Source organism: Abramis brama (genome assembly GCF_963993115.1).
Source record: "Abramis brama genome assembly, chromosome: 2".
NCBI lineage: Eukaryota > Metazoa > Chordata > Actinopteri > Cypriniformes > Leuciscidae > Abramis > Abramis brama.
Genome location: NC_139964.1, coordinates 68,958,624 through 68,971,488, shown reverse-complemented (window position 1 = coordinate 68,971,488; position 12,865 = coordinate 68,958,624). Strand labels below are relative to the sequence as shown.

Genomic DNA, 12,865 nt, shown 5'->3' with positions numbered 1-12,865 from the left:
CCCCATATCGCATTTTACTACTTTTAGTCTGATCGCATTTTACTTTATCGCAAATTTTATTATACAGGTTTACAATAAAAAGTGATAGCCTACATTGATCATAATGAATTAATTTATGTCAAAATTGCACATTAGTCACTCAGAAATAAATTACCGTTAGGTCTATTTCACAAAAGAAAGAGGACACACTTACTTCTTCAGTCGCGTCTGTTTCTTTATCTGGTAGTTGCAGGACATATTTACATCACATTTAGAAAGAATGATAATTTCTACAAATATATGGCACCAAAAATACGACCTGAGGAGCTTTAGCACTCTCTCGACTCCCAGACAGATATTTTCAGTCAGAGAAACAGAGGAAGCTCCCGAAAAAAAAGTTGCTTTATTTTATGATAGTCCGGTTTAAAGAGACGAGACGTAGGCTACTGACAGATAAAGTAATAACATGACTGTGATAGCCTTTAAGATTGGTCTGATTTCTTCAAGCGTTCACTATTTTTTTTTACTATGCGTATCTTCAAACGTTTACTATGTTTACTATGGTAATGGTTAGCGCGCATAGTCTTTTGCATCACAAACAGAAGGCATTCAAACATGAACGCGAGTTAAATCATTTTAAAAGTCTTTAATGCTGACAGAATCATCCGGCGCTGCCGTCTCCCGACTCAGGTGAACTCCGCCTCTGTTCGTAACCACTCCTCTAGCCCGAGCTGGCCCGCTTTGGCCCAAGGTATTCGACGGGCCAGAAATCCTGGCCGTTGGCCCCGATCAAGCCCCGGAAGTGACAGTGGAAACGCGACTGGCCCTGGCACGCACTAGCACGGCCCGGCCCTGGCCCGACAGTGGAAACGCGGCTAATGATTTTGGTGTAAGTTGTTTCGAATTGGGACTGGGGAATCTCCGGGTCACAGTTCTAATCCCGGATATGGTGAGTGAACATGCGTATTCCAGGAAAGCCCGGGAAAATGCAACTATAATGAAAGTGAGCATCTTTGTAATGTATTTGGACCTAGGCCTCATGGGCAGACGATGGCCTGTAGATTACTAATGTAAATAAATAAAAATGTATACAAAAATGTGATGATGTCCGACTCGTTTTATGAAGAAGAAAGCCTTAAGTTTTCAAAAAGCATTAGACATATGACCCACTATCATTCACTGACAGATAAAGTAATAACATGACTGTGATAGCCTTTAAGATTGGTCTGATTTCTTCAAGCGTTCACTATTTTTTTTTACTATGCGTATCTTAAAAATGTATACAAAAATGTGATGATGTCCGACTCGTTTTCACTATTCACTCACTATTCTGCTTCATAAGTGCCATGTTGACAATATGACATGACATGGTTTAATGTACCTAAACAATGATCCCCAAATTTCTCTCTCATATTGCTCCTCATAACCACTGAAAACAGTAAAAAAAATCACAAAAAAAGTGGTGGGTACAAAATGACTCATGATGAAATCTGGTGTGTATGCTATGCCACTCAGAAGCTCGTCTCACGCACATCACGCGTCTCTATCAGTGAATAGTGTGCGACTGTAATCAACAAATCAGTTTCACTCCAAAAGAAACGTCCCACTGTTTCCTTTTTCAGCAAAACTGTACGAGTGTTACAGGAACATCTGGGAGAGTCGACGTGTCTCGGCGCGTCAGTGACGTCTAAACCCTTCGTTCTTCATCAGATCCTTCTACAGCCGGCCTTACTAACTCTGTTCACTAGGAGAACCTGATTTATTTACAACATGTTCCTGGACCAACACCTTCAGATTTGAGGGACAGGTGTAGAGAAGCAAGGTGTGTGTGTGCCTTCATCAGTTAGAGTTTCCCAGCAGAAACTGATGAAAACATCAACAGATTTACAGCATCTGAACACTCACATTAAATAAGCAACAGGATTAGCAATGATAAACAGACAAACAGCACAACTGATCAAACATCACTGATCATCATTTATCTGATTCTGTCAGTCTGAATCAGGATCAACACACACATAATGATGAAGAAGACGGTCTACGATACACATTTGAGACTGTAATTTAATTTATACCTGAACCTACACTAAATTAATAACATAAACTTCCATATATGTCTTCACTAAAGTTAAACCTCATTTTTTCTTTTATCCATCAAATTAATACAGTCTGATTGTGTTCAAACACATTTAAATGATGCGAAACGATGAATTTCTCTCTATCTTCAAAAAAACAAACAAAAGAGTACATGCACTGTGTGAACTATTATCGCACTTATAAGCTATGAAAAGTTTGCATTAAACTTTATTGTTAAACTCTTGCTGTGTTCGAAATCGCCCCCTATCCCTCATCCACTGTTCCCTACATCTCTCCACTGATATAGTGCACTGGAAGGAGTGAGTGAAGCGAGCGAGGGGACTCGGAGCCGCCGGATTTTGTTTGCTGTTTAATAACTATTTGAAACGTAGCAAACTGGCAGCTCCAGTAGTAATTAAAAGATTTATCTTGAACTCCGACATGGAAACTAGCACATAAACCTTGATTAAACAATTTGATAATAAATTAAAAAGTAACTTATACACCTGTATGATATTACGCTGGTCCAGCGCGGTTTGGAAACTGGATGATTGATTCAGCGGCGCCATCTTCCGGTCAGACGCGGGAGTTCATTCACAGTGCATTATGGGTATTCTCCATACTGTCTATGGTATTCTCTAGCCGTTGTGCGGTGCAGTGTGGGATTGAATGAGTGCACTCACTATGATTTCAGACACCACTACACATGGCTGTCCTCTCGAACAGTGCCCTGCATAAGGGTTATAGGGGCGATTTCGGAATCAGCTTCTGTTTTCTCTGCTGTTCACTCTAGTTCTGTCTCCCTCTGCTGGCGCTCAGTGTAACTGCAGCTGTCGTGCTGTTTCGCGGCTTTCCGGCAGCGTGGCACGAGCCCGCGCGAGTCGCTTTCCGGCAGTGTGGCATTGCTGGAAGAAGATGAGGAGGAAGATGTCTGAATCTCATGCCGAGGCGGGAAACGAGATGCCGAATAACAAAAAACAGAAATTAAGCAGCGACGAAAACAGCAACCCCGACCTGTCCGGAGACGATAATGTAGGTTTATTGAAAGTGTGTGTTTGTGAGTCAAGTGAAGGTTCTCTTTGTCTGTGATCGTGTGTTTATCATTAGCGCAAGATAATCACCTTTGTTTATTAGCATGATTTAGTGTGTTCAGTGTTGTTGTGTTATTGTCAAGAATAACGTATAATCTGACTGGCTTCGGTTATGTGTTTATATGGATGAATGATGAACCCAGTCAGTCTTACTATTAATTCCCATAATAATAATAATAATTAACAACAAAGCCTGATCGGTCTCTGTGAAGTGTGTTTGTGTGAACAGCTTTGTTTATGGGTTATATGTTTATGACGTTCTGCTCAGATAGATTCAGTTGCATGTTTTCCCACTGTCTCCATCTTTCCTGATCCTCTGATTCCCGATCCTCTGTGTGTTTCCCGATCCTCTGTGTGTTTCCCGATCCTCTGTGTGATTCCTGATCCTCTGTGTGATTCCTGATCCTCTGTGTGATTCCTGATCCTCTGTGTGATTCCTGATCCTCTGTGTGATTCCTGATCCTCTGTGTGATTCCTGATCTGCTGTGTTTTTCCTGATCCCTGTTTGTTTCCCGATTCTCTGTGTGATTCCTGATCCTCTGTGTGATTCCCAGGATGATGCGATCAGTGTGGAGAGCGGACCCAACACGGAGCGGCCGGACACTCCGACCAACACGGCTAATGCCCCGGGCAGGAAGAGCTGGGGCAAGGGCAAGTGGAAGTCCAAGAAATGCAAATACTCCTTCAAGTGTGTCAACAGTCTGAGGGTAAGAGAGCCTGTGGTGTTTCTGTAGTGTGTATTTGTGTGGCACCTGTAGTGTGTGGCACCTGTAGTGTGCACTTGTGAGACCCCTTGACAGTGTAATGTGACGCGTGCAGGAGGATCATGGGCAGCCGCTGTTCGGGGTTCAGTTTAACTGGCACAGTAAAGAAGGAGATCCACTGGTGTTCGCTACTGTCGGGAGCAACCGGGTGAGTGAAGACACACTCCTTATTCATTAAACACACACTCTCTCTCACACACAAACAGTCTCTCTCACACACACACACACACGTGTGTCTCTGCTGATCCTCTGTCTTGTTCCTGCAGGTGACTCTATACGAGTGTCATTCTCAAGGAGAGATTCGTCTGCTGCAGTCGTATGTGGATGCTGATGTATCCTTCTCAGAGCTTGGGTTCTGTGTGTGTGTGTGTGTGTACAGTCAGACTGTGTGTGTCTGACTGTGTTTGTGACTGTGTGTTTGTGTGTCAGACTGTGTGTGTGTCAGACTGACTATGTCTGATTGACTGACTGTGTGTGTGTGTGTGTGTGTGTGTCTGTCAATCTGTCTGACTGTGTGTACAGTCAGACTGTGTGTGTGTCTGACTGTGTGTGTGTGACTGTCTGACTGTGTATATGTCTTACTGTGTGTGTCTGTGTGTCTGACTGTGTGTGACTCTTACTGTGTGTGTGTGTGACTGTCTGACTGTGTACATGTCTTACTGTGTGTCTGACTGTGTGTGTGTCTGTGTGTGTGACTGTGTGTGACTGTCTTACTGTGTCTGACTGTGTGTCTGTGTCTGACTGTGTGTCTGACTGTGTGTCTGACTGTGTGTCTGACTGTGTGTCTGACTGTGTGTCTGACTGTGTGTCTGACTGTGTCTGTGTGTGTGACTCTGTGTGACTGACTGTGTGTGTGTGTGTGTGTGTGAGACTGTGTGTGTGTGAGACTGTCTGACTGTGTGTGTGTCTGTCTGACTGTGTGTGTGTGTGTGTGACTGTCTGACTGTGTGTGTGTCTGTGTGTGACTGTCTGACTGTGTGTGACTGTCTGACTGTGTGTGTGTCTGTGTGTGACTGTCTGACTGTGTGTCTGACTGTGTGTGTGTGACTCTGACTGTGTGTGTGTGTGACTGTCTGACTGTGTGTGTGTGTGTGTGTGTGTGAGACTGTCTGACTGTGTGTGTGTCTGACTGTGTGTGTGTGTGTGTGACTGACTGTGTGTGTGTGTGTGACTGTCTGACTGTGTGTGTGTGTGTGAGAGAGACTGTGTGTCTGTGTGTGACTGTCTGTGTGTGTGTGTGACTGTGTGTGTCTGACTGTGTGTCTGACTGTATGTCTGACTGACTGACTGTGTGTGTGTGTGTGTGTGTGTGTGTGTGTGTGACTGACTGTGTGTGTGTGTGTGACTGTCTGACTGTGTGTGTGTGTGTGAGAGAGACTGTATGTCTGACTGACTGTGTGTGTGTGTGTGTCTGACTGTGTGTGTGTGTGTGACTGTCTGACTGTGTGTGTGTGTGTGTGTGTGTGTCTGACTGTGTGTGTGTGTGTGTGACTGTCTGACTGTGTGTGTGTGTGTGTGTGTGTGTGTGTGTGTGTGAGACTGTCTGACTGTGTGTGTGTCTGACTGTGTCTGACTGTGTGTGTGTGTGTGACTGTCTGACTGTGTGTGTGTGTGTGTGTGTGTGTGTGTGTGTGAGAGAGACTGTGTGTCTGTGTGTGACTGTCTGTGTGTGTGTCTGACTGTGTCTGACTGTGTGTGTGTGTGTGACTGTGTGTGTCTGACTGTATGTCTGACTGACTGACTGTGTGTGTGTGTGTGTGTGTGTGTGTCTGTCAATCTGTCTGACTGTGTGTACAGTCAGACTGTGTGTGTGTGTGTGTGTGTGTGTCTTACTGTGTGTGTGTGTGTGTGACTGTCTGACTGTGTATATGTCTTACTGTGTGTGACTGTGTCTGACTGTGTGTGTGTCAGACTGACTGTGTGTGTCAGACTGACTGACTGTGTGTGTGTCTGTCAATCTGTCTGACTGTGTACAGTCAGACTGTGTGTGTCTGACTGACTGTGTGTGTGACTTACTGTGTGTGTGTGTGTGACTGTGTGTGTCTGTGTGTCTGACTGTGTGTGTGTGACTCTTACTGTGTGTGTGTGTGTGTGTGTGTGTGTGACTGACTGTGTACGTCTTACTGTGTGTCTGTGTGTGTGACTCTGTGTGTGACTGTCTGACTGTGTCTGACTGTGTGTGTGTGTGTCTGTGTCTGACTGTGTGTGTCTGACTGTGTGTGTCTGACTGTGTGTGTCTGACTGTGTGTGTCTGACTGTGTGTGTCTGACTGTGTGTGTCTGACTGTGTGTGTCTGACTGTGTGTGTCTGACTGTGTGTCTGACTGTGTGTGTGTCTGACTGACTGACTGTGTGTCTGTCTGACTGTGTGTCTGTCTGACTGTGTGTGTGTGTGTGTGTGTGTGTGTGAGACTGTCTGACTGTGTGTGTGTGTGTGAGACTGTCTGACTGTGTGTGTGTGTGTGAGACTGTCTGACTGTGTGTGTGTGTGACTGTGTGTGTCTTACTGTGTCTGTGTGTGTGACTCTGTGTGTGACTGTCTGACTGTGTGTGTGTGTGTGTGTGTGTGTGTGTGAGACTGTCTGACTGTCTGTGTGTGACTGTCTGACTGTGTGTGTGTGTCTGTGTGTGACTGTCTGACTGTCTGTGTGTGACTGTCAGACTGTGTCTGTGTGTGACTGTCTGACTGTGTGTCTGACTGTGTCTGACTGTGTGTGTGTGTGTGTGTGTGTGTGACTGACTGTGTGTGTGTGTCTGACTGTGTGTGACTCTGTGTGTGACTGTGTGTCTGACTGTGTGTGTGTGTGAGACTGACTGTGTGTGAGACTGACTGTGTGTGAGACTGTCTGACTGTGTGTGTCTGACTGTCTGACTGTGTGTGTGTGTGTGTGACTGTCTGACTGTGTGTGTGTGACTGTGTGTGTGACTGTGTGTCTGACTTTGTGTCTGACTGTGTGTGTGACTGTCTGACTGTGACTGTGTGTCTTACTGTGTGTCTGACTGTGACTGTGTGTGTGTTTGTGTGTGCCGTGGGCGTGTGTGTTTCCTTCACTCTCGCTCTGTCAGGCTGATGAGAACTTCTATACCTGCGCCTGGACGTTCGACTCGAGCACCAGTCACCCGTTACTAGCCGTCGCCGGGTCACGCGGGATCATCCGCATCATCAACCACATCACCATGCAGTGCGTCAAGGTGAGAGCCAGCGACTGTGCTGAACTCTCTTGTGTGTTTCTGCTCCTCCGTCACACTCACACACACACTCTCGCCCGCAGCATTACGTCGGACACGGGAACGCCATCAACGAACTCAAGTTTCACCCGCGGGACCCGAACCTGCTGCTGTCCGTCAGCAAAGGTAATGAGGCGGACGGATCAGACGGACACGCGTGTTCAGCGCTCAGTGTTTCATCGTGTGTGTGTGTGTGTGTGTGTGTGTGTGTAGATCATGCGCTGCGCCTGTGGAACGTTCAGACAGACACACTAGTGGCCATCTTTGGTGGAGTCGAAGGCCATCGGGACGAGGTGTTGAGTGCGGTGAGTCTCAGAGGGTTCCCCGTGTGTGTGTGTCTCATTATAATAAACGTGCTGATGATGATGATGATGTTTGTGAGGTGATGAAAAGCTAATAGAGAGTGAGTGTGTCTGTAGGATTTCGACCTGCTCGGGGAGAAGATCATGTCGTGTGGGATGGACCACTCGCTGAAGCTGTGGAGGATCGACTCGGAGCGGATGCTGAAAGCCATTCGTGGCTCGTACGAGTACAACCCCAGCAAAACCAACCGGTCAGTGCTCCCTATCTAGTGCACTTCCCTGCCCTGATGCCCACGCATTTATCCTGTCGTTTCTACATGCGGTTTAGGCCTTTTGTGTCTCAGAAGATCCACTTCCCAGACTTCTCGACGCGGGACATCCACAGGAACTACGTGGACTGTGTGCGCTGGCTCGGAGACCTGATCCTCTCCAAGGTGCTCCACCCGACACACACTCGCTCATACACACTTCTGTTCGTTCACTCATCTTTATTATTTCTCTTGTTTGGTCATGTTTCGCAGTCATGTGAGAACGCAATTGTGTGTTGGAAACCTGGGAAAATGGAAGACGATATTGACCATATCAAACCGAACGAGTCTAATGTGACGATTCTCGGCCGCTTTGATTACAGTCAGTGTGACATTTGGTACATGCGCTTCTCTATGGACTTCTGGCAGAAGGTATTCAGTGGAGCTCAGGCTCGTTCTGCTATCAAGTGAACTGTAGGCTACAGACAACAGAGCAAGCTAATGACACACAGTGGCAATAAGTAGTGTTTGTAAGAAGATGATTGAGCTTGTGTGTGTGTGTGTCTTCACCCTCTCAGATGCTTGCTCTGGGAAATCAAGTCGGGAAGCTGTACGTTTGGGACCTGGAAGTGGAAGATCCTCATAAAGCAAAGTAATCTTCTTCTGATAGGTGTCCTCACCTGTGTGTGTGTGTGTGTGTGTGTGTGTCCTCACCTGTGTGTGTGTGTGTGTGTGTGTCCTCACCTGTGTGTGTGTGTCCTCACCTGTGTGTGTGTGTGTGTGTGTCCTCACCTGTGTGTGTGTGTGTGTGTGTGTGTCCTCACCTGTGTGTGTGTGTCCTCACCTGTGTGTGTGTGTGTGTGTGTCCTCACCTGTGTGTGTGTCCTCACCTGTGTGTGTGTGTGTGTGTGTGTGTGTGTCCTCACCTGTGTGTGTGTGTGTGTCCTCACCTGTGTGTGTGTGTCCTCACCTGTGTGTGTCCTCACCTGTGTGTGTGTGTGTGTCCTCACCTGTGTGTGTGTCCTCACCTGTGTGTGTGTGTGTGTGTCCTCACCTGTGTGTGTGTCCTCACCTGTGTATGTGTGTCCTCACCTGTGTGTGTGTCCTCACCTGTGTGTGTGTCCTCACCTGTGTGTGTGTCCTCACCTGTGTGTGTGTGTGTGTGTGTGTCCTCACCTGTGTGTGTGTGTGTGTGTCCTCACCTGTGTGTGTGTGTCCTCACCTGTGTGTGTGTGTGTGTCCTCACCTGTGTGTGTGTGTGTGTCCTCACCTGTGTATGTGTGTGTGTCCTCACCTGTGTGTGTGCCCTCACCTGTGTGTGTGTGTGTCCTCACCTGTGTGTGTGTGTGTGTGTGTGTGTCCTCACCTGTGTGTGTGTGTGTGTGTGTGTGTGTCCTCACCTGTGTGTGTGTCCTCACCTGTGTGTGTGTGTGTGTGTGTCCTCACCTGTGTGTGTGTGTCCTCACCTGTGTGTGTGTGTCCTCACCTGTGTGTGTGTGTCCTCACCTGTGTGTGTGTGTCCTCACCTGTGTGTGTGTGTGTGTGTGTCCTCACCTGTGTGTGTGTGTGTGTGTGTCCTCACCTGTGTGTGTGTGTCCTCACCTGTGTGTGTGTGTCCTCACCTGTGTGTGTGTGTCCTCACCTGTGTGTGTGTGTGTGTCCTCACCTGTGTGTGTGTGTGTGTGTCCTCACCTGTGTGTGTGTGTCCTCACCTGTGTGTGTGTGTGTGTCCTCACCTGTGTGTGTGTGTGTGTCCTCACCTGTGTGTGTGCCCTCACCTGTGTGTGTGTGTGTGTGTGTCCTCACCTGTGTGTGTGTGTGTGTGTGTGTGTGTCCTCACCTGTGTGTGTGTCCTCACCTGTGTGTGTGTGTGTGTGTCCTCACCTGTGTGTGTGTGTGTGTGTGTCCTCACCTGTGTGTGTGTGTCCTCACCTGTGTGTGTGTGTGTCCTCACCTGTGTGTGTGTCCTCACCTGTGTGTGTGTGTGTGTCCTCACCTGTGTGTGTGTGTGTGTCCTCACCTGTGTGTGTGTGTGTGTGTGTGTGTGTCCTCACCTGTGTGTGTGTGTGTGTGTGTGTGTGTCCTCACCTGTGTGTGTGTGTCCTCACCTGTGTGTGTGTGTCCTCACCTGTGTGTGTGTGTCCTCACCTGTGTGTGTGTGTCCTCACCTGTGTGTGTGTGTGTGTGTGTGTGTGTGTGTCCTCACGTGTGTGTGTGTGTGTGTGTGTGTGTCCTCACCTGTGTGTGTGTGTGTCCTCACCTGTGTGTGTGTGTGTGTCCTCACCTGTGTGTGTGTGTGTGTCCTCACCTGTGTCTGTGTGTGTGTGTCCTCACCTGTGTGTGTGTGTCCTCACCTGTGTGTGTGTGTCCTCACCTGTGTGTGTGTGTCCTCACCTGTGTGTGTGTGTCCTCACCTGTGTGTGTGTGTGTGTGTGTGTGTGTCCTCACCTGTGTGTGTGTGTGTGTGTGTCCTCACCTGTGTGTGTGTGTGTGTCCTCACCTGTGTGTGTGTGTGTGTCCTCACCTGTGTGTGTGTGTGTCCTCACCTGTGTGTGTGTGTGTGTCCTCACCTGTGTGTGTGTGTGTGTGTGTTCTCACCTGTGTGTGTGTGTGTGTGTCCTCACCTGTGTGTGTGTGTCCTCACCTGTGTGTGTGTGTCCTCACGTGTGTGTGTGTGTCCTCACCTGTGTGTGTGTGTGTCCTCACCTGTGTGTGTGTGTGTGTGTCCTCACCTGTGTGTGTGTGTGTGTGTGTGTGTCCTCACCTGTGTGTGTGTGTGTGTGTGTGTGTGTGTGTGTGTGTCCTCACCTGTGTGTGTGTCCTCACCTGTGTGTGTGTCCTCACCTGTGTGTGTGTCCTCACCTGTGTGTGTGTGTCCTCACCTGTGTGTGTGTGTCCTCACCTGTGTGTGTGTGTGTGTCCTCACCTGTGTGTGTGTGTGTGTCCTCACCTGTGTGTGTGTGTCCTCACCTGTGTGTGTGTGTCCTCACCTGTGTGTGTGTGTGTCCTCACCTGTGTGTGTGTGTGTCCTCACCTGTGTGTGTGTGTGTGTGTGTGTGTGTGTGTCCTCACCTGTGTGTGTGTGTGTGTGTGTCCTCACCTGTGTGTGTGTGTGTGTCCTCACCTGTGTGTGTGTGTGTGTCCTCACGTGTGTGTGTGTCCTCACCTGTGTGTGTGTCCTCACCTGTGTGTGTGTGTGTGTCCTCACCTGTGTGTGTGTGTGTGTCCTCACCTGTGTGTGTGTGTGTCCTCACCTGTGTGTGTGTGTCCTCACCTGTGTGTGTGTGTGTCCTCACCTGTGTGTGTGTGTCCTCACCTGTGTGTGTGTGTGTCCTCACCTGTGTGTGTGTGTGTGTGTGTGTGTGTGTGTGTGTGTGTGTGTGTGTCCTCACCTGTGTGTGTGTGTGTGTCCTCACCTGTGTGTGTGTGTGTGTGTGTGTCCTCACCTGTGTGTGTGTGTGTGTGTCCTCACCTGTGTGTGTGTGTGTGTCCTCACCTGTGTGTGTGTGTGTGTCCTCACCTGTGTGTGTGTGTGTCCTCACCTGTGTGTGTGTGTCCTCACCTGTGTGTGTCTTCACCTGTGTGTGTGTGTGTCCTCACCTGTGTGTGTGTCTTCACCTGTGTGTGTGTGTGTCCTCACCTGTGTGTGTGTGTGTGTGTGTGTGTGTCCTCACCTGTGTGTGTGTGTGTGTCCTCACCTGTGTGTGTGTGTGTGTGTGTGTGTGTCCTCACCTGTGTGTGTGTGTGTGTGTGTGTGTCCTCACCTGTGTGTGTGTGTGTGTGTGTGTGTGTGTGTCCTCACCTGTGTGTGTGTGTGTGTGTGTGTGTGTGTGTCCTCACCTGTGTGTGTGTGTGTGTGTGTGTCTCCTCACCTGTGTGTGTGTGTCCTCACCTGTGTGTGTGTGTCCTCACCTGTGTGTGTCCTCACCTGTGTGTGTGTGTGTCCTCACCTGTGTGTGTGTGTGTGTGTGTGTGTGTGTGTGTGTCCTCACCTGTGTGTGTGTGTGTGTCCTCACCTGTGTGTGTGTGTGTGTCCTCACCTGTGTGTGTGTGTGTGTGTGTCCTCACCTGTGTGTGGGTGTGTGTGTGTGTGTCTCTCTTCACCTGTGTGTGTGTGTCCTCACCTGTGTGTGTGTGTGTGTGTCCTCACCTGTGTGTGTGTGTCCTCACCTGTGTGTGTGTGTGTGTGTCCTCACCTGTGTGTGTGTGTGTGTGTGTGTGTGTGTGTGTCCTCACCTGTGTGTGTGTGTGTGTGTGTCCTCACCTGTGTGTGTGTGTGTGTGTGTCCTCACCTGTGTGTGTCTGTGTCTGTGTGTCTCTCTTCACGTGTGTGTGTGTCCTCACCTGTGTGTGTGTGTGTGTGTCGTCAGGTGTACAACGCTCACCCTCCCCAAGTGCACCTCTGCGATCCGGCAGACGAGCTTCAGTCGGGACAGTGGGATCCTGATCGCTGTGTGTGACGACGCCTCCATCTGGCGCTGGGACCGGCTGCGCTGACACACTCATCACGTGTGTGTGTGTGTGTGTGTGACGACGCCTCCATCTGGCGCTGGGACCGGCTGCGCTGACACACTCATCACGTGTGTGTGTGTGTGTGACGACGCCTCCGTCTGGCGCTGGGACCGGCTGCGCTGACACACTCCTCACGCATCACATGATGATCAAATTCTTATCTCATTGCTTTTGTTTTTATCTTGACGTTGCTTTCGTCTTTTGTTTCCTTGTCTGACTTTAATAAAATCTATTTTTCTAACCTATTTCTTTCTCTGTCTTCAATCTCACTTAAATTGTTGTGAAATTGTTTAATTAAAGCCAACGCTTTTTGATGGTAAACAAAGATTCACTGATTTCACCAGCTTTCTGAAACTAAAAGGGGATATTTTGATTGTGTTGGACAATAAACCACTGAAATTTACAACATTATTGTTAGTGGATTAAAAACGAGGGTCAAAATCTAAATGAAACCTCTTAGAATTAATAATAATATTAATAATAAATGTAATAAATGATGCTGAATGCTATGGTGCTCTATCATCTTCACGGCTGAGCCTTTGCCTGATGTTGTTATGAGCTGTTCTGTGCTTCACAATCTCACTCTTCTCAATGAGGACAGCGTTGATCAGGAGGACGAGGAAGACCGTGATGAAGACCTGAACCCTGAGGAAGACCGTGATGAAG

At 48.3% G+C, this 12,865-nt stretch overlaps 1 protein-coding gene across 3 annotated transcripts; it reads left to right on the top strand.

Annotated features, from left to right (window-relative positions):
* Positions 1-2,365: 2,365 nt before the first annotated feature.
* On the top strand, positions 2,366-12,444 carry eed (embryonic ectoderm development). 3 transcript variants are annotated; one of them, XM_084105662.1, is made up of 12 exons: positions 2,366-3,087; positions 3,701-3,853; positions 3,966-4,058; positions 4,177-4,242; positions 6,976-7,101; positions 7,182-7,263; positions 7,351-7,442; positions 7,557-7,690; positions 7,768-7,873; positions 7,961-8,119; positions 8,266-8,339; positions 12,058-12,444. In XM_084105662.1, the coding sequence occupies exons 1-12, from the start codon at positions 2,971-2,973 to the stop codon at positions 12,182-12,184; spliced, it is 1,329 nt and encodes a 442-aa protein (XP_083961788.1). In that variant the 5' UTR covers positions 2,366-2,970; the 3' UTR covers positions 12,185-12,444. The 3 variants fall into 3 exon arrangements, with proteins under 3 accessions (XP_083961788.1, XP_083961789.1, XP_083961787.1); XM_084105663.1 differs by lacking the exon at positions 7,961-8,119 and having other exon boundaries at positions 2,928-3,087; XM_084105661.1 differs by having other exon boundaries at positions 2,928-3,087; positions 7,768-8,119.
* The last annotated feature ends 421 nt before the right edge of the window (positions 12,445-12,865 follow it).